We start from the raw sequence: 22392 nt of genomic DNA, 5'->3' as shown, positions 1-22392 counted from the left end.
AGGTAGGCAGTTCAAATCCCTGCAATGGATTGAGCTCCCATTGCTCTGTCCCAGCTTCAGCCAACCTAGCAGTTCAAAAGCATGCCAGTGAAAGTAGATAAATAGATACTGCTGCAGCAGGAAGGTGAACAGTGTTTCCGTGCACTCTGGTTTCCATCATACTGTTCTGTTGGGCCAGAAGCGGTTTAGTCATGCTGACCACATGACCTGGAAAGCTGTCTGTGGACAAACACCGGCTCCTTCAGCCTGAAAGCGAGATGAGTGCTGCACCCCATAGTTGCCTTTGACTGGACTTAACTGCCCAGGGGTCCTTTACCTTTACTTTTTTTTTTACCTTCAACCATCATCTCCTCACAACTCTGTCAACTCTCTGATACCCTTGCAGTTCCATCAATCCCCACCTCTTGCAGCTCCTTCAGCTCCCCCACCCCCGCTCACTGTTCTTTCCATGCCCTCAACCTCTCCAGCTCCTTCAACCCCCCTTCCTTTAATCCTCCATCCCCTTCAACCCCCATCCCATAAAAGTTCATTCAATTCCCCACACTAACCTACCTGTCAAACTCAATATTGTGGCCAAAGTTCTTCACTGTTTTAAAGGGCCTGCAGGTATCTGTTCTTTACATTAAATATGTGTTAGAAAGCAACAGACTGGCTTTCATTAGCCAGAACTCACTGGGACTCAGTTCTGGCACCTCTCAGGTGGGTGTCATTGCCATTCTCAGAGAATGAAGGAGGTGTTCATGGTGAATTCTGGCACTTCTTTTACTAGAAAAATAGCACTGCCTACAATTTAATATGAACCATTCAAAATGAGCCCTCCCGGCCTGTCAGATGGCAACATGTGTACTATATAAGAGCTAAGCAACCTTCAGGTTACCTTCAGGAGTTAAGTGCAAAATGGCAGCTCAAGGGGCAGAACTAATTATCAGCTCAACCATGTAAACTGGTCACTGGGACGGTCTGTATATGCACATACAAACATTTGTCCGAGTTACTCCACCTCAGGGACTGTAAAGCAAAATTCTAACAGTGATCAGTGAAGCTGCATAAGTGTCAAAGGCAACCAATTAATAAACCTATTTTACAAAATCTTCAGCTCCCAAGGCCAATCAGGTGAGAGAGGAAAAAAACAATCCATCCCTGACAACCAGTCACCAAACATATTACCAACAAAAGACCTAACCCCAAGGGAGGGTAAATATGGAATTCTTGATTCGAGTAGGGCTACTGTTGTGAATTGGACCACCTTTTCTAGACCAGGCAGCCCCACATTTCCCAGAGTTCCAGTGATACTGTGGAGACTCCCAGGGAATCCTATGAGGCCTTCAACTACTGGGGGATCACCACATAGGACATCCAAAGCACCTTGACCACAAAAGCTGTCAGCATACTGGAATTTCTCATAATAACCCTCTGTGACAGGCTACATCTAGACAGTGACAAAGTCAGGCCAGTGAACTTTATGGCCAATTGAAGATAGGAATCCATGTTTTTCTGTAGCCATAGTCCAGCCTACAAAGCCATACAATCATTTTCCAGATCACTGTTCTGTGTCTGTTAGCTGACCCTAACAAACTAGACACAATGTGTGATGTACACCTGCTCCATAGGACACACACACACACACACACACACACACACACACACACCACAAGCATGTGGATCATCATAGTTGCCTGCATTTTAATTTCCCCTTGGGGATGTGGATGGGGGACTGTTATGTCAAGATTCTGTGCTTCAAAAAGTTATGATTAAACCACTGATAAAATCAACTTCTTTCTTATGGATGGATGGACAGATGGATGACCTGGAAAATAATTTTATTGTTTCTTCCAGTTTCATTCAGAATACATTTATTCATAGCATTTTACTATGTTTAAAGGAAAAACAAACAATTCTGTTCTATGTAAAACTAAGAAGAAATCTACTACCTTTGTGCAGGAGGCACAACCTATGTCCTAATCAGCCAATTAAAATAAGAAGAGAGCAATTAAGGATTAATTAAGTCAGAAGGTAACAACTTTATGTTGCCACAAACACACAAGGCCCATAACCTCAGAGAGACCTTGTCAAATAAAGCCCCAAGGCACAAACATCAACAGGCCACACTGGACTCATAATAAACAGCTGAATTTGAAGACTGGAATACAATTGGGAGAGTTTACAATTAAAGGGAGGTTTGCCAATTACTCAGTATAATGAGGATTCGTCCTGTAATTAGAAGGCGCAGCTAATCTTACAAACATTTGTTTCATGTGTAAACATTTTCCAAATAACTAAATATTGTCCTCTTACTTTATGAAAACATATATTGCTGTAACGGTTCTCCAATGTTTATTTTAATTGTAAAGAAACTAATTCCAATTCTCAGTCTTTAATAAACATCTACACCAACTCCAATTGGAAACATGATCTAATTAAAGGGACTAATAGCAGATTGCTCAAAGGCATAGTTAATGAAGTCCTAGAGTTATAGGCCCCCATTCCTCATGTTTTATATCTACAGAGCTAAAGTTTATGTGTAAGGCGGACACATATTATTGGGACCCAGATATCCAGGGTGTGGGGCAGTCCAGGTTTCAATCCCATTACTATGAAAGAAAGAAAAAGAATCAATATTGTATATTATGTTTGATATTTATGGGAACTTATTTATCTATGTATTTCTTGTCCAGCTCTTCAAATATTGCCATAGTATTACTCCATTGGTCTATATTTGTAAAGTGTTAGGTCCAGATGTAGCTGTGCTTAGAACAGACCCACAGAAATAATGATTAACTTAAATATCCTTAAATTTAGTGGATCTGTTGTAAGCATTACTAAGTTTGGATACAACCCAAAATGCTTCCTGCCATGTTAGACCTTTTGATGCTTCAGATAGCATTTTATGTAAATGGGATTGAGATGGTTGGTTTTTGACCAAGCAGTATACAAGTCTTGTTCAATAAAATCACATTTAAAAAATGAGGAAATCATGTATTAAGACCAACTGAAAATTTGCAAAATATCGAGCTGTGTAGAATTTGAGAAAAGATGGGGGAATCTAATAGAATCATCATCACCATCAATCATCCAGTATGGGTTAGGGAAGAAATTTCATGTTCGTTCAGTTACCCATTTGCCAGCCTTCATTTCTCTCCATTTCTGAATCACTTTGTGACTGCTTTATTATTTTCTAAAGTTGTTATAAAACTTCATTTTGGAAAATAAAAAAGGAGGTGCAGTGAAGTCCCACAGTCTTTGCCAGTGCTTCATGTGAACTTTCTTTAATCTCATCACCAGTGAGTGAGAAGTGGAGTTACACCTTTTTGATGTCAGCATGGTATTGGGATTAGGTGAGGCAGGGGCAAAGGCTGGGCAACTCTAGATTGGTGACATACCTATAGGATGTTACTGCAAAGCTGGAGTTCCCCTAATTTATCCACCACACAACTCCATCCCCATCCTGGGGAAATCATTGCCAATGCACTGCCAGAACAGTAGCACCACCACTCTGCCCTGCCCACCCCATGTTATGGATTCATGAGATTGTTTCAGCCACATCTTGAAAAAAGATATGGAAAACATGTATTCCTTCCATCATTTATTTATTTTCATGTGTACATTTGAATGCAACCTTCCTTTGATTAAGTCTCTCAGGGCCTTTTTCACCTTTTCATTTCTCAGGGTGTAGATAAAAGGGTTGAGAACAGGGGTTATCACCACTGTTAAGATGCTCACCACTTTCTTGAGATCCAGGGATGATCCCTTTGATTGCCTCAGATACATGAATATGGCACTTCCGTAGTAGATGGAAGCCACAGTGATGTGGGCACCACAAGTGGAAAAGGCCTTTTTCTTCCCAGTAGCTGATGGGATTCTCAGCACCGCAGTGATGATAGAAATGTAGGACACTGTTGTTAATACCAAAGATCCCAGAAGTACAATTATAGCAATTATGAAATCTAGAAACTCAATATGGTGTGTATTGGAGCAAGAGAGAGCAAGGAGTTGTTCAATATCACAAAAGAAATGATTGATGATGTTAGAGTCACAGAATGATAGTTTTGATATAGCAGAAACAGGCCAAATCACAAAAATGAATCCTGCCAAAAAATGACAAGCCATGAGCAGAGCCTGAAGCTCATGATTGAAGCATAGCGTAGTGGATCGCATATTGCTACATAGCGATCAAAGGACATGACAGCCAGGAGTATAAACTCTGCCACTCCGAGGAAGAAATAGAGGAAGCACTGAGTTATGCAGCCATAAAATGATATTGTTTTTGTTCTTGAGAGGAGGTTAGAAAGTGTGACTGGGGTGATGGATAATGTAAATGCTATCTCCAGGATGGACAAGTTTAAGAGGAAGAAGTACATTGGCCTATGAAGACGAGAATCAACTAAAACCAGAACTGTAATGGTCAAGTTCCCCAACAATGACAATGCAAATACCAGTAAAAGCAGATAGAAGAAGATTATCACTAAGTGATTGGGAACTGGGATGCCCAGAAGAACAAACTCATTAAATATGCTGTACAGTGGTGCCTCACAAGACGAAATTAATTCGTTCCGCAAGTTTTTTCTTCTTGCGAGTTTTTCGTCTTGCGATGCACGGTTTCCCATAGGAATGCATTGAAAATCAATTAATGCGTTCCTATGGAAACCGCCTTCAGACCAGGTCGGGGGACAGTCTGTCCCCCGACCTCTTCTGAAGGCTGGGGGGGGACAAGAGCTTTTCTTCCCACCCCCAGCATTTTAAAAAACCCCGGGACAGCGGAGGACTTCTCCGCTGTCCGGGGCGATCTTAAAATGCTGGCGGGCGGCATTTTAAAATCGCCCGGGACAGCGGAGGACTTCTCCGCTGTCCGGGGCGATGTAAAAGCCCCTGGGAAGGCAGGCAGGGGGGACAAAGACTTTGGCCCCCCGCCCGCCTTCAGAAGAGGTCCTGGACCTCTTCTGAAGGCGGGCGGGGGGGCGAAAGTCTTTGCTCCCCACCGCCTGCCTTCCAAAGCCGTCCGGGACAGCGGAGAAACGTGCTGCCTTTCTCCGCTCTCCCGGGAAGGCAGGCAGGGGGGAGCAAAGACTTTCGCCCCCTGCCCGCCTTCAGAAGAGGTCCTGGACCTCTTCTGAAGGCGGGTGGGGGGCGAAAGTCTTTGCCCCCCCCCGCCTGCCTTCAAAAGCCGTCCGCGATAGCGGGAAGCTCTTCCCTGCTATCCCGGACTGCTTTTAAAATGCTGGCGGTGGGGAGCAAAGCCTTTCGGCCCCTGCCGGCCTTCCTGGACCTCTTCTGAAGGCCGGAGGGGGGGGGGAGGTTTTGCTCCCCACCACCAGCATTTAAAAGAGGTCCCCGGAGATTTCCCTATCGGCTTTCTTCTTGCGAAGCAAGCCCATAGGGAAATTCGTCTTGCGAAGCGCCTCCAAAACAGAAAACCCTTTCGTCTTGCAGGTTTTCCGTCTTGCAAGGCATTCGTCTTGCAAGGTACCACTGTAGTTTTCTGGATGCATTTAGGTGCAAACTGCAAATAAGAAAGGATCAAAATGTCATGAAACAAAGGCAATTGAAGAATTAATACTTTAAAAATAGAAAGTCCCACATCTTATCAGCTCTCTCACAGAATTGACCTACGCCTTCCTGGACAGCTATGAGTCCAAAATGACTCCCAGGCTGAGCACCTGGTCCTTCAGGGGCACAGTTGCCCCATTCATTATTATTTTTTATAGACATCTGTATTGGTTTTTCAATTAGTTTACAGCCATCCTTTTCATACACATCAATACAATAAACAATTGGACACTATGAACATTCCAATGTTTAACATGTATGCATAAACTAAAGAGAAATTTAATATTATGTTACTTATCTACTTATTTTGTTGCTACTTTGTTTGCACCAGATTTCCTTCCACCTCTTACTTGGGTCCTTGGAATTCTATGTTATATGCCTTTCCAATTGTATCTAAGATTCTATTTAAGCATGAAGAATCAAACATAAACTTCTAGCACTATTTAAGAATTGTGGCAGCAACTAAATAAAGAAGTTTGAAAATAGTATGTTACAGTATGTTCTTTTAGGAAGAAGGTAAATGCTCATGAACCTAATAATTAGATACTGAGCAATTTTACTGCCTACACATTATTTTAACGGAAGTGAAGGAATTAAGAGTAGTGCATTAAACTTTAGCTTTGACTTTCCCACCCTCATTTAATAGTTTACAAACCAAGACATTTAGCTGATTTCCATCCTTCCTACAAGAATCTGGGAATGAAAATTTCCTTAGAAGCATTTTACCCTTCTTCTGAAATTAAAAGTAAAGTTCTGTGTTCTGTCAGTTCTTGGCTCAGAAACATCTCCACCTGATGAAACAGAACATGACTACAGTGACTCCAGTGTTTCAAAACTCAAACATCTAAGCAGGTTTCATCCCAGAGGGAGTAATCAGGCAATTTCACCCTAGGCAAAAAGTTGATTCACTTCCAAAGAGAATGCCAACTTTATCTTTTCAAAATTATTATTCTTTTGATTAATCCACTGAGATGTGACTACAGAAAGACATTGAACTTCTATGGAGCTGTTTCCTGAAACAATCAGATGGGATTCTGGAATTCAAGGGATTCATACTTGTTCAGTGATTCATAATATAAGTTTATTTGCAGATATGGAAAGGTGTCTGGTTCACAGTTAAGTTTGCAAAACCAGAGATTTTGCCAGTAAAAAGTGAGAGTCAGCATGGAGCTATTAAAGTCCAATTTGGTTATGGATAGTTAGGGAATAGCAGAAACATCTGGGGGTTATATTTTAGTTAATATAAACACATTCATCAAATTTATACATAGTAAGGAAATATTATTAAAACAGTATAAAATGATATGAATTAATTGGAAACGTAAGTTTGTCATAAAATTCTACTCATAGTAGTCCTACTGAAATGGATGGACCAGTTGTCATGTCTGTTAATTTCAATGGGCCTACGTATGACTAAGATTAGATGCAATCCTTTAACATTATTTGTACATTATGAGTGAAGAAAACTCTTTGTTCTAGGTCTCAACAATTCTAAGATACATTTTAAAAAAGAATCCGAGAAATAGGCATCTTCCTCTCACAAATGGACAAGCAGATACACAGCTTAGAGCTACTCCTGGATCTAGTGCTACTCCTGGATCTATGTCGCTTGAGGCTCAGGTGGCCTTGGTGGCACAGAATGCCTTCCATCAGCTTTGGCTGGTGGCCCAGCTGCACCCCTATCTGAACAGGGATAGCCTAACTTCTATCGCCTATGTTCTGGTAACCGATTAGGTTAGGTTACTGCAATGCATTATACATAGGGCTGCTTCTGAAGATGGTTTGGAAACTTCATCTGGTGCAGAATTTAGTAGCCAGGTTGCTCACCAGGGCAAGACAGTTTGAGCATAGTACACCAGTCTTGAGGATCCAACTGCACTGGTTGCCAATTAGTTTCCAGGCCCAATTCAAAGTGCTGGTTTAGACCTATAAAGCCTTAAATGGCTCGGGACTGCAATACCTTAAGTACCGCCTCTCCTTGTATGAACAAATTTGGACCCTGAGACCATCACCTGACACCTATTTTCATGTGCCTATTGCACAGGAGGTCCAGAGGGTGGCAGCACAAAATCGGTCTTTTCTGCAGTGGCTTCTCTTTTGTGTTATGCTCTCTTCAGGGATGTTTGCCTGCAACCTTCATTACATAACTTCAGGAGCCAGGCAAAAACACTTCTCTTTAACCAAGCATTTGGCTTTGTCTGATTAACATTCTATGTCCTTTTAAATGTGTTTTTGGGAGGGGGGTTATTAGTTTGTTGCTGTTTTTGTCCTTTGTTTTGTCTTCTCCTTTTTTATTTGTTTTTATTGTGAACCACCTGTGATTTTCAGCTGAAGGGTGGTATGCAAATTTAATAAATAAATATGCATAATTAGAAATAAATAAACTACATTTGACATCTATTTTTTTTAAATGATATTTATTAAGGTTTCAAAGAAAAGAATTAGATGAATTAAAAAAAAGAAAAAAGAAAGACAAAAGGAAAAATAAAGGAAAAAATACACAATACAAAAAAAAGATAAAAAACACTTTAAAAAATACATCGGTCTTTCCATACCTTACATTCATTTCCTTGTTTCCCTGACCTCTTCACACCTCCCTTTTTTGTATTCCAATTCAGTTAGTTAATTCAGCAATTTCTTTCCCTCTTTGTTTTTCCTCTTAGTCCTTTAACATAATATATTATAACTTTGGATTCTCACCTGTTAACAATCCATTTTTACATACACCTTTATAACATTGCTGCTTAAACCGCTTAACTTTATTCTGACATCATTCTAACATTCATTAATTTTGCAATATTTCTGTAAATAGTCTCTAAATTTATTCCAATCTTCTTCCACCGACTCTTCTCCCTGGTCTCGGATTCTGCCAGTCATTTCCGCCAATTCCATGTAGTCCATCACCTTCATCTGCCATTCTTCCAGAGTGGGTAGATCTTGTGTTTTCCAATACTTTGCAATAAGTATTCTTGCTGCTGTTGTGGCATACATAAAAAAAGTTCTGTCCTTCTTTGGCACCATTTGGCCGACCATGCCCAGGAGAAAGGCCTCTGGTTTCTTCAGAAAGGTATATTTAAATACCCTTTTCATTTCATTATAAATCATCTCCCAGAAAGCCTTAATCCTTGGGCACGTCCACCAAAGGTGAAAGAATGTACCTTCAGTTTCTTTACATTTCCAACATTTATTATCGGGCAAATGATAGATTTTTGCAAGCTTGACTGGTGTCATGTACCACCTGTAAATCATTTTCATAATATTCTCTCTTAAGGTATTACATGCCGTAAACTTCATACCTGTGGTCCATAACTGTTCCCAGTCAGCCATCATTATGTTATGTCCAACATCTTGTGCCCATTTAATCATAGCAGATTTCACCGTTTCATCCTGAGTATTCCATTTCAACAGCAAGTTATACATCTTTGACAAAATCTTAGTTTTGGGTTCTAGCAGTTCTGTTTCTAATTTTAAACTACATTTGACATCTATCCCCCAGAATTAATATTTGCACTTAACATGTTTTTAGGAGATAAAACGAAATTGTTCCCCAGCTTCTGGAAGTTTAATAGATGGCAGACAAGCCAATTTCACAGACGCTGTCAAATTTCTGTAAAACCTCTGGTTTCATGCCACTGGGATAAACAATCTTCATAAGTAATTAAATGGGCCAAGGAAGTGGAGAAAGCAGGCAATCAGTGATATAGAAAAAGGTTTGGAATTCGCCTCTTCTTTATTAACTTTCCACCAATAACAGGAAAACAATCTTCTTAATGTAAAGACAAAATGGTATAATTCACTGGCAAAATGTATTGTATTAACGAGTTAAGCTTCAAAATGTACTGTATTCGCCTCCACTTCCTTCATACCCATATTCCTGGGAAAAATGTTGGGCTGAATTCTTTGGTCCTGCTTGATATGTGTGTTTTTTTACATTAAATAACCAGGTATAACAACCAGCTGCAAATGTTCCTATATAGATCAGAACTGGCCCCGTATCTATGGGTGCCCCCCCCCCCACAATTCTAATGCACCTCATTAGTCTCATAGGAACATGTACAGATCCCATTGATACATACTTTCCAAATCTCACAGCAGAACATTTTATCCCAAGAAACAAAAGCAAAACATTAAATATGAGAGATCCTCGCAGCCACATCTAATTTATCAACTAAATTGTTGCAGTTTTCCAATCTGGATTCTCAGAGGCATTGGGCAAGGTGGGCATCTTCCAAGGATTTTCCCCAAAGCTTCATTTACATCTTTGTTCCTTAGGCTGTATATGAGGGGGTTGACCATTGGAGTGAGGACAGTGTAAAAGAGAGAAAACACTTTGTCAAGATGCCTTAGGATGCTGACTCTTGGGAGCATATAGACCATTATGAGTGTTCCATAGAACAGGCTGACCACCGACAGGTGAGAGGAGCAGGTGGAAAATGCCTTTTTCCTTCCAGTAGTGGATGAGATTCTTAGGATTGTGGCTATGATATAAATGTATGAGGTCATGGTGAACAGGAAAGGAGGCAAAGTGAATGTGCAGGCAAAAACAAAATTTGTGAGCTCCATCCAATAGGTGTCACTGCAGGAGAGCTTTAGCATGGGTTTTAAGTCACATATATAATGATCTATTTCATTGGGGCCACAGAAGAACAACCATGACATTGAAATGGTTGTAATGGTGCTGACCAAAAACCCACATACCCAAGACCCAGCTGAGAGCTGGAAGCACAACTGGCCATTCATGAGGACTGCATAACGCAGTGGTTTACAAATGGCTAAGTACCTGTCATAAGACATTGCAGAAAGGAGATAACATTCAGTACCTGCTAGGCAAGCAAATACGTAATACTGCACAAAACAGCCTGCAAATGAAATCTCTTTCAAGCCGGTCAAGAAACTAGCCAGCATTCTTGGGAGAACAGCTGAACTATAGCAGATCTCCAAGCAAGACAGATTCCCCAAGAAGAAGTACATTGGAGTGTGAAGGCGTCGGTCAGTCACAATGAGCACGGTGATAAGAAGGTTCCCACACAGGGTCACCAAGTAAATAATCAGAAATACCAGGAAAAAAAGACCTTGCAGTTTAGGGAGATCCTCAAATCCTAGCAGGATAAATTCTGTGACAGTTGTTTGATTTCCCCATCCTGCTTTCCCCATAGGTTTCTTTCTGTGGGAGGATGAAATAAACCATCAGATCTCTTTGAGGAGGAACGACAATTTAGTCAACAAAGCTAAGACAATGGAAGCTCAATTTCATCAGTCTCCTTCAACTGCTGCAGAAAGTGCAGAGAGAGATTTGCCTCACAGTAGGATATGTCTCTGTCTAACAATGCTTTTGTTTCATTTTGTTTGTAAACACAGTCCTAGTGCCCATATCTGTCCCCTTAACCAGGGACAGTGGGCCTTTCCTGTGGGCCTTATGGTCAACCTTTCAGTGCCCTCATACCATGTGGGACCCAGTCCCTAAAAAAAGAACCAGTTCACTAAAAAGAGAAAAGAGAAGCACTTTACCTGAATCACAAGTGTTTAATAAAAGCTGCTATGCTGTCAAAATCCCTGTACTGCAGTTTTCTGGAAAATTAGTGGTTGACATGCAGCTTGGTTTTCATGTAGGATGTTCTCTTTTAAATCACCCTTAATCTACTCAATGGGCTGCCTGCAGTTCCCATTGAAACCAAGCAACTTAAGGCTGACACTGTCTCTGGATGTGCTACAATATGCTCTAATGTTGGGAAAAAACTACTTAAATAAATGAGCCCATTCCAATCTACAAGCAGAATGAAGAAACTCCCTTTACAATACTTCTACAGTGTAATTAGCAGAAGCACTGTAATGCTCACTGCTAATTATAGAGATAGAAAAATATTACACCTGTTGTTAAATGGCGTTTCTGTTGCAAATTTATTAAAGAAAGAAAAGCAGCAAAAGCACAGCAAAAGAAAAAAAATACAAGGAATAAGGGGGGGTGTCAACTTACATTAACAATACAAGAAACATCAAGTCATCCATCTTAATTTACACATACAGATTGATGCATGCCATCCAAATGTCTCAACAGGAATCCAAACAAAGTTGGTGTTTAAACAAAGTACATTCAAATATAGTAAGGGTGTTCAGTTCTTCAGACCATTGCATAATAGAGGGTGAGTATTTATCCTTCTGGATTCAGAGTACAAGCCTGAGGTACTAAGGTTACTATAGGAATATAATTAATAAATTCATGAACATCCACAAACACTGATGATTTCACCAATACAAAACTGATATGGACAACAATCACAAAGGAATTATTATTATTAATTTTTTCTCCAAGGAACATGAAGTGGCATACATCATTTCCCAACTCCACATTTAGTACCCACAAAAACCCTGTGAAATAGGTTACGCTGAGAGACGGGGATTGGCCCAAGGTCACCTAATGAGCTTTATGACTGTGTGGGGATTCAAATCTTGTTTTCCTAGGTCATAAGCCTCAATGAGGTATTTCCAGCATTACAACTCCAGCATCTATCTGAGTTAGACAATACCTTCTTGTAGGGGCATTATGGAGTCCAGTACAGACGACCCGTTTTAGGTTGCCAGAGTAGATGTGGAACAAGGGTGGCATAGAGCAGGGTGTTTCAATTGCATGCAATTACACACAAGCACACAATTACCTGGAAAACAATCCCCACACAAAATTGGGAGCTGCCTGTACACCCAAAATATTTTTATTTTTATTTTTTTGCTGAATCAGTCTCAATTTTAGAACTGAAGAAACATTTTTTTATAGATTCTAAAGTGAATTCCAATTGTTTAGGATGTTCATTGTAAACAAATGCAAAATGGTGCATGTTGGGGCAATTTATTTTCTTAATTTCACATAAACACTTCCTGAAATTCTTTTAAGTGGACATGCCAGGGATAGAACATGGATGCAGTGCTGGATTTATGTATAGGCTAAGTAGGCTGAAGCCTAGGGCCTCTAAATCTAGGGGGCCTCGCCAGCCTACCCGCTCCCCAGCGCGCAGTCCTCCCTCTCCCAAAATTGCAAACCCAAGACTTCATGCGAGGGCAGGTCAGCTCGGGCCTCTAAATCTAGGGGGCCTCACCAGCCTGCCCTCTCCCCAGTGCCACAGTCTCCCCTCTCCCAAAATTGCAAACCCCAGACTTCATGCAAGGGCAGGGCAACTCAAGCCCAGCAACTATGAGACTCAGGGCTAGCCAGTGGGGCTCAATTTGAAGCAGTGGGGCACAGCGCAACTTGTTGGAATTAACAAATAAGAAAGTTTTCAGAATTTAAATTCTAGATTAAAATTGATTACTTCATTGAGAAGGGGATTGTAAGAAAAACACTGGGGTCTACTTTGAATAGTAGTGTGCCTGGTATCTGGTGGGCAATCTCATCCTTTATTTCCACACTGTGGGTGCAGAACAAATCACCTGTTAGGAGAGTTATGACATTCAGGTGAGGGTCAGATGCCTTGTCAATCCCAGCAGGAATATAAAAGGATGACTGCCCTGGCCAGGCCTTCGCCTGTGGTTTTTTTAAGAATAGCATTACAACTTCATTTTCCGAAAAAATAATGCTTATTCCACAAAAGGTTTACAACGTTCAATTCTTGCAAAAGTTTTTCAGTGTTAATTTTATGCACTTTTTAAAAATCACCATGGTATTTACCAGTAATATCTTATGTTGTTTAGAGGAGAAATTCTGATTTTTTTAATGTTCAAGTTATGATTCCTTTCTTAAATTACTCCCATTGTGTAAAGAATAGTTTTAGGACACATTATTAAAGCTAAGCATTCCTAAGCATTACTAGAATTCCTGCATACATAGTGGTCCCATGAGCGCTACACGTAGGGAAGGTTACTTCCACTGTCCCTATTTTGTGGGCACATTTCAATCACATAACAGCAATTTAAAATTGTACAATTAAAGCAAAGTTGGTGTTCCTTTATCTTCCTTCCTTCCTTCCTTTATTTATTTGACTTGTTAATTTCTTGTTACCCAAAGGTCTCCAAGTACACATACAAGCATTTTAAATACACACACTGTATCAAATTTGAGGTGGATTTTTAAGTAGAACAAAATGATGGCTTACACATTCAGTTTACTGCTGTTCAAAATGATGCACATTCAGTTGACAACTATTTTCATTTATTCTGATCGTTAAAAAACTGGATCTGTCATGAAGCTGGTGAACTTCCTAAAACCTTTCCACATGGCTTCCTTCACTTCCTTATTTCTCAGGCTGTATATGAGGGGATTGACCATGGGGGTCAGGACTGTATAGAAAAGAGAGAAGATTTTCTTCACATATCTGAGATCCCTGGACCGTGGGAGCATATAGACCAGCATCAGCGTTCCATAAAAGAGAGCCACCACAGTGAGGTGGGATGAGCATGTGGAGAAGGCCTTTTGCCTCCCAGTAGCAGAAGGGATTTGTAGGATTGTGACGATGATGAAAATGTAAGATGTTAATGTGAGCAGAAATGGAGGCAGTGTGAAGGCACAGGCAAAGATTAATGCGGTCATTTCTACAACATATGTGTCGCTGCATGAAATTTCTTTGATGACTGGGGACAAATCACAGAGGTAATGATCAATTTCATTAGGGCCACAGAAGGACAATGAAGACACTGAAAGGGTTGTACTTGTGCTCACCAAAACTCCACTTGCCCAAGACACGGCTGCCAGCTGTAGACATAACCTACCATTCATGAGACTGGCATAGTGCAATGGTTTACATACAGCTAGGTACCTATCGTAAGACATCACAGACAGGAAGTAGCATTCAGCACCTCCGAGGCAAGCAAATATATAAAACTGCACGAAGCAGGCTTTTATGGATATACTTTTTCCCCCAGTCAAGAGACTTGATAATATTCTAGGCAGGATTGTTGAGCTGTAGCAACATTCCAAGAAAGAGAGGTTCCCTAGAAAGAAATACATGGGGGTGTGAAGATGTCGATCAGTCACAACCAACAAAACAATGAGGAGGTTCCCAGCCATGGTCACTAAGTAGATCACTAGGAAGAGTAAGAAAAGAAGAAACTCCAATTTATTAAGGTCTCCAAATCCTAAGAGTATGAATTCAGCAACAGTTGTTTGATTTTGCTTCTCTCTCTTTGCCAATGGCCTCATCTGGAGAAAATCGAACACAAAATATTTAACATTATTTCATTATACCAGACTCATTCTCATATCCTTAAACTCTGAAGCTATTATCTCTCCAAAGGTTGAACATCAAGACCTTTTCTTTACTCAGTAGTAACATGTTAATGACAAGTCACTGTGAGCTTTTAGTATTTTGCAAACTAAAGTTTTGATTGATTGATTGTCTTCTGCTATCTGCTGCCTGTGACATGTCCTGTGAAACCTCACTACAGATGGGAGAAAATTCAACTTTGCTGATATTAGCAGGGATCTTACAGTGGGACATATGAATATAGAAGAGAACCAGGCTCTTTGTTTTCATTACATCAGTCTTTATCATCAAATAGATTATCTCTTCAAGAGCACAGAGAACTGCTGCCTGGGGATGCTTGACAAATGCAACTTTTGTGAATTCTGATTAAAAAAAAATAAGCAGATCCACACAGCACAGACAAATTTATTTGCTGGGGTTTAGTAATCCACTTGGTTTCATACTTCCTGAATGTTCAACTCATTTGAAACGTGTGTCAACATCTATTTTAAATATGTATTTATAGAGAAAACACATTTGAAAATATATATTAAATGCAATTTTCATGTAGCTATTAATATAGGAGAGCACATGTAAAACTGACAGACCAAATGTAGACTGATTTATCCAGCTATATCCCTGCTGCTGCTAGAGACACAGAAAGCAATGGATGTTGCATATGCAGTTCTGCCAACAAATTTCCACTTGTAGGCTTCCAGTCCAAGAAGCCTGGAATACAACATCAACTCACTGTTGTGAATGATCCGTTCAGTTTGGGAAAATTATTAGGAATCAAAGTGAATATGAAACAAAATGTTGCAGTGCTGTTTTCATATATAGTTGGATGGTTGGTTGGAATGCTGCACTCTTCCAAGTTATTTCATTTCTTTCTCGCTCCCCCATGGTGTCCTATTTCTGGACCACTAACCATCCTCGGGTTTTCTGTTTCTGTTTTTTTTTTTTTTTTTTTTGTCTGTTTAAGGTCTTCTCATTCAGGGTCTCCACTCCCTTCCTACAGTGTTGTTTTGTATTTCTGTGAATCTTCAGACTCTTACAACCTGCTGATCCCTCCCTCTGCATAAGTGAAACCAGGTTAACTAAATAAGGACCTGAACTCAGAAATCACTATATTGTGGTGTGTAACACCACAACAGCTACAACAGCTAGAATAATAATGTATAAATCTATGATACAGTCATTGTAAGGAAAACTGCAAAGTTCTGGTTAGGTTATCTTATCACATAAGGGACATCATAGAAATGTGTAGAAAACAATCGCTGAAATAGTAAATAGTTTTGAGCATGTTCCCTGACAAAAAAAGAGAGATTAAAGCTATTGAATTTAATATTCGGGGGCAGGGGAGAAGCAGAGGGCTTGGAAGGGGATGATAAAATTAGGATTAGTGTGGAGGTATAGAAAAACTTTGGTACAGAGAAATAAATAGACAGAATATTTCCTCACTTTATCTCTAATTTGTTTAAGGGTTTTCTTTAATTCCACGTTTTTAAGTGAACCAAGCTGATTTGCACTTTTTGGACTAATGAACAGTTTAGAACTCAGTTATTTGTCAGTTTTCACAATTCTCTGAATTTTGTGATACACATCTTGGCTCAAAATGCATACAATCTAAAATTAAAATATGTACAAAATATGTCTTTTAGGATACAGTGTGTTCAGAAATGCATTTTTTATGGGAAATGCTTTAAAATGTGAAATTTTTATGCAGTTGACAACTGCACATTGATATGGAAACAGGATGGAATGGATGCATGACTGAACACATGCAAAACTAATGCGGAGAGAAAATAGTTTGATTCTTCCGTCTATATATATATAACATTAAAATTCAGGGTCATCTAATTTAATTGATTAGCAGTACATTCATGGCAGACGACAAAAAAAAGCTCCACTGCAGAAAACAAATTATTAATTCATGGAATATGCTGCTACAATGTATGCTGATGGCCACTTACTTAGGCTGCTTTAAAAAGACATCAAGCAAATTCTTATAGAACAAGGAAGGGGAACCTCTTTCAGCCTGGTCACATTTTCTCCACGTGTCACATACAAATGGCAAAAGTAGGAAGGACAGCAGATGTGTCTTTTTTCTTTGTACAACTGGTTTTACTCTAAGCTATGTACAGCCTAGCGAGAGATGGTATGGCTTGAAGCAAGGCTAAGGGCTAGGTGGAAATCTCTGGAAGGCTGCATTTAGCCTCCAGGCTTGAGGTTCCCCTACTGAGATAGTTAGTCAGGGAAAGTGTAAGAGAAATACCCACATATGAAACTTTTTTTTTTTACCTTAATGTTGAATTTATATCATGACAGAAGGATTTATTCTGTAACTCAAGGCTGCATTGTATTCTTCTGTTCTCTATAGAAACACTCATGACTTGGTTGATCTTGCTCGAAATTAATCTTCATTGATTCAGTGTAACTTACTTCCAGGACTGGAGTCATTATCTCTCATATCACTGCAGTATATGAGCCCAATAATACTGTATATAAATTGATTCTGATATAGTCCTTAACATTCCTTCCCCCTTCTGTCTTCCCACACTATTCTGCAGAGTTTTGCTTTGGTAGCTGTGATGTCTATGTAGTGTCACAATATGTTGAATGTCTCCATTGGGTGGTTATTTATGAACCACACAGAAAAAGAATATCCCTTGACTATTCTGTTAATAGGTATATCAGTCTACAGAGGATAATATTTTCAGAAGGAAATTTTGCATTGTCTGACGCAGAGATACATGTGTAATATATGTGATACTCTAAAACACTGTAGAAACAAATGGGGACTCAACAGCTGCAAACAAAAGAAAAGAAAAAGAAAAGAAAAACCATAAAGAGCTGTTTAGGAAAAAATGGAATATTTTATTCCCCCCCGTTTCCATTATATAATTATTCTCAGCTGATGTGATCTCCTTCGGTAGTTTTCAGTGGTTTGAGACAGGGCCCTTTGGATGCTTGCTTAATTTAAATAATGCATCTAACTAAGAAGAAAGGCTTCAGTTCATTGGTCTGCCCACCTATATTGAGTTAAGAGAACAGCTAATGTGGAATTTAGAGTGAAACTGAGGATTCTGTCCTCATGGATCTGGTGTTACTTTTGGCATCAAAGCTAGCCTGGTGTCTTATTTATCAGTTTTGTTTGATACGTGAGCCAGAATCCTTTTTTTTAAAGAGGGGAGCATGCACCTACTTAAGTAACCACTGGCTCCAAGTGGATGCTGTGGCCCACTTCTTAGGCGGCGTGAAATGTGGGAACATATACAACTAATTGTATGCAGCCACACAGGATACCAAATGTTTCTAAGAACAGTTCAAGATGCCCGTTTTTGAACTACAAAATCACCTTTGACCTGCAGTGAAGAGACTATCTCACCCTGGAGCACTCTGTCTATATTAAACTATGAAGATAATGAAGAGAAATATTAACCCTTGGGCCACTTCCCCATAAATAAATCCATCAATAAAAGAGCAAATAAGGTTTTCATTTTAGTCATAAATTTTAATAGATGATTGCAGTTGGGGGAAGACAAGCAGGAAATAAATGTGTCTGCATGTTGCAGAAATCAATTACAGGGATATCAAATATGAAAAAGTGGAAACATCTATCCAACGGATACAATTTATTCACACCGTAATTGATTCTCCAGTTCCATTACAACTTAAAACATGGTGTTCTAAAAAGTTGAATAGGCTGTGAACTTCCTAATAACTCTTTGTAATGCCTCCTTCACCTCTTTGTTTCTCAAGCTGTATATCAAGGGATTGACCATGGGAGTTAGGACAGTATAGAAGAGAGAAAATATTTTCTTCGTGTATCTGAGTTTCCTTGATCCTGGGAGCATATAAACTAGCATCAGCGTTCCATAAAAGAGGGCCACCACCGTGAGGTGAGATGAGCAGGTGGAGAAGGCCTTTTGTCTTCCAGTGGTAGATGGGATTTTGAGGATTGTAGCGATGATGTAAGCATAGGAGGCCATTGTGAGAACAAAGGGTGGCAGGGTGAAAATGCAAACAAATATGAAGGCAGACAATTCTACTAAGTATGTGTCAGTGCAAGAAATCTGTTTTATGTCTGGTATGACATCACAGAAGTAATGATCAATGATGTTGGGGCCACAGAAGGATAACTGTGATACCCTAACAGTTATGCCTGTGCCAACCACGAGTCCACTTACCCAAGATCCAGCTGCCAACTGCAGGCACAGCCTACTGTTCATGAGAGTGGCATAATGTAATGGTCTGCACACTGCTAAGTACCTGTCATAAGACATCACAGACAAGAGGTAGCATTCAGAACCTCCCAAGCAAGAAAATATAAAAAATTGTGTGAAGCAGGCTTTTATAGATATAGTTCTTTCACCGGTCAGAAGTACAGTCAACATCTTGGGCAGAATTTTTGAGCTGTAGCAGGATTCAAGAAAGGAGAGGTTCCCTAGGAAGAAGTACATGGGAGTGTGGAGATGTTGGGCAGCCATAACCAAAAAAACAATGAGGAGATTCCCAGCCATGGTGGCCAAGTAGATCGTTAAGAAGAGCATGAAGAGAACAACCTGCAGATTGAGGAGATCTCCAAATCCCAAGAGTATGAATTCAGAAACAGTTGTTTGATTTTGTCCCTCTCTGCTTGCCACGGGCTGCATCTGGAAAAAACAGAATGCACCACTTACAACTGCAAGTTGGAGTGTTGTCTTGCAAATCAACATTTTAAACCAGAGGAAACTCTTCACAACACTGTTCACTCATCCTTTTAGTGGAAGTGGTTTTGCACTTCCTCGCCTCATTTTGGGCAAAGGGAGATGGGAACACATGGAGCTAGCCTCCTGACGCTCTGGAAACATGACCAATAGGGAAGGCCAGGATGAATGCCTTTAAAATGCCTGTCACCACATAGCTTATTTCAGGCCATCACAGCATCCCTCCCAGCTAGCCTTTCATATGAGTAGAAAATGTTTGGCTGTTCTCCGACTGGCTTTGAGTTAATCTCTACTTTTCTGCATAATGAGCATGACAAATTTGTGTTTTGACTTATTGATTGTGTTAATTTCTTGTTTGCAACATGGAGATAGTGTACATTGCATATATTTAAAGTACACGCAGACCCATGGAAACATCTGGAGAGACTTATTGGACTAGATACTTAAAATGCATCATGGATTTGTTCTTATTATTTCTGACCTTAAGTTTCTTTTGTACCGTTTCCTAAGAAATGACAGGCCAACTGCTATTGTTGCTTCCTGCATTTTAAATTATGTTTATTGCATGTGGGGGGGGGGAATATGATATTTTTGAATCACAAACACTCAAAAGAATCCTTGGAACACAGCTACAATTCCCAATACCCTTGACAAGCAGTTTCCAGTTTTTGTGTTTTGAGGGGGTGATGGGCTCTAAATGAATGCAGTCTTAGACTTTAACCAAGGAGCCAAGATAAAGTCTATAGGTAACAAAAGTGGTTGAAAACAATGATAATTAATTATGCATTCTATTGGTTTTTAATGGAAAGTAGAAAGAAAATTAAGGCCACAATCCACACCCACTTACCTGAGACTAAGCCCCATATACTTTAGAGTTAACATGGTTAGATTTGCAGCTTTATTGCATGCAGGTGGCATCTAGTCACAAAAACTTACACAAAATCAACAAACACTTTAGAAAAAAGCGAAGCGATGAGGCGCCTATCAGAACACTGGGAATTACACATCAATGTCTTTCTAAACAATGCACATTGCAAAGTAATTTTTTAATCTATTTACATATAATGTAATATAATGTCATGTAATCTCCCCCCTTTTTTGTTACAGATAACTAAGGCAAAAAGCATTCATAGCAAGAAGAAAATCCACTTAATATCAACTTTTCAACTGATTCCTCTGACTTACTTAGTTATAAGATCTTACAGGTATATGGCATGAAGACCGTCCTAGAAAACAGCTATTGCATTCTGGGATTGCACAAAATTTTGGAATCACTTACTCTATGTCCTGTCTCTATCCCTCTATTAGAAACTTTCTTACCCTGCTGCTTCTTTCACAGAGTCCTGCCTTGTTGCTTGCAAATTCATCAGTCCATAATGAGATCATCTCTACAGAATTATTATTTATAATCTACCCAGCATGGTAGAAAAAGTCCCTTGGCAGTTCTGATAACAAGTGATATTAATGCATGGATAAAGCAAAGGGAGAAAAGGAATCAAGAGTTTCAGAGAAGAGTAAACCCATGTTCCCTCAACAACAGAAACCTCCATGATTCTCGTTAGTGGCACCCAGAGGTGGAGGAAGGGGGGTGCAGTGGAGGCGGGCCGCCTTGGGTCTCACCCACTGAGAGGGGTGACAAAATGTCAGGTGGCACTCACTGCAAGGCCTGCAGCGCGCCTGAGCCACGTGTCTCTCCTGGGAGTGACGCGGTGGCTTGGGTGCCAGCAGGCTCCGTGCTGCCCCAAGTGGTCCACTCAGTGCCCCCTCCCAGCTGTACGGTGGCTGAGTGGGAGGAGGCAGGCAGATTCCTCGGAGTCCCCACAGAGCATCCTGCCCCGGTTTGCCCCACCCTGTGGGTGGCTGGCTCCGCCCCTAGGCATACACGCTGCCCCAGGCACCCGATCTGCTTGCTCCACTGCTAGTGGCACCCTTGCCCTTGAGATGTCAAGGAAATAACTACATAACTTGTAGAAGACATATGAGGGCAGCCCTGTATTGGGAAGTTTTTAATGTTTGATGTTTTACACTATGTTTTATATATGCTGTAAGCCACCCAGAGTGGCTGGGGAAACCCAGCCAGATGGGTGGAGTATAAATAATGATGATGATAATGATGATGTCACAAAGACAAGTTTGAAAGAGATGGTTATAATTCAGTTCTTGTTTCTGTGTATTTCAATTAATTCTGCCCATTTATTAATTATATATCTTTACTCTTAATCCACTTAAATACCCAAGGTTAATGCTGACAATTTGATATACTGTATATTGGATTAAAGGGATGCGGGTGGCGCTGTGGGTAAAAGCCTCAGCGCCTAGGACTTGCCGATCGAAAGGTCGGCGGTTCGAATCTCTGCGGCGGGGTTGCGCTCCCGTCGCTCGGTCCCAGCGCCTGCCAACCTAGCAGTTCGAAAGCACCCCCGGGTGCAAGTAGATAAATAGGGACTGCTTACTAGCAGGAAGGTAAACGGCGTTTCCGTGTGCTGCGCTGGCTCGCCAGATGCAGCTTGTCACGCTGGCCACGTGACCCGGAAGTGTCTGCAGACAGCGCTGGCTCCTGGCCTATAGAGTGAGATGAGCGCACAACCCTAGAGTCTGGCAAGACTGGCCCAAACGGGCAAGGGTACCTTTACCTTTACCTTTATGTTGGATTAAAAGTACATTTCATTTTCCTTCTGAGTGTGGACAAAAATATCTTATAGCACAGTGGACAATACTATTAAATTACTTGTTCTGCAGCTTTAAAATGCCCTGTCAAGTTAGGTATGAAAAAATATGTCATGAATAGTTATGATGTTTTTTTATTCTAGATCTATGTTCTTTGTTTATATATGTTTTTCTTTGTTTGTTTGTTGTTTCTTTTTGGTGAAGGGATTGTACATGTTTGGTGATTTTTCTTTGTTTGAAATGTGCAATAAAAAATATTTTAAAAAAATAAAATAAAATGCCCTGTCAAAAGAAAGGAACTTGGT

The 22392-nt window shown here is 40.2% G+C and overlaps 2 protein-coding genes across 2 annotated transcripts; both read right to left on the bottom strand.

The window, feature by feature from the left end:
• Positions 1 to 9708: 9708 nt before the first annotated feature.
• On the bottom strand, positions 9709 to 17171 carry LOC308571676 (olfactory receptor 5V1-like; the record flags this gene model as incomplete). The annotated part of the gene is made up of 3 exons (XM_081167320.1): positions 9709 to 10513; positions 14475 to 14668; positions 17154 to 17171. The coding sequence occupies 3 exons, from the start codon at positions 17169 to 17171 to the stop codon at positions 9709 to 9711; spliced, it is 1017 nt and encodes a 338-aa protein (XP_081023446.1).
• A 1229-nt stretch (positions 17172 to 18400) lies between these two features.
• On the bottom strand, positions 18401 to 19326 carry LOC308571675 (olfactory receptor 10A7-like; the record flags this gene model as incomplete). Its single annotated transcript, XM_081167319.1, has 1 exon — positions 18401 to 19326. The coding sequence occupies exon 1, from the start codon at positions 19262 to 19264 to the stop codon at positions 18401 to 18403; it is 864 nt and encodes a 287-aa protein (XP_081023445.1). The 5' UTR covers positions 19265 to 19326.
• Positions 19327 to 22392: the final 3066 nt, after the last annotated feature.

The sequence above is a fragment of the Podarcis bocagei genome (genome assembly GCF_964188305.1).
Source record: "Podarcis bocagei genome assembly, chromosome: 13".
Taxonomy (NCBI): Eukaryota; Metazoa; Chordata; class Lepidosauria; order Squamata; family Lacertidae; genus Podarcis; species Podarcis bocagei.
The sequence above is the reverse complement of the archived record's forward strand: the minus strand, read 5'-3'. Positions and strand labels throughout refer to the sequence as shown.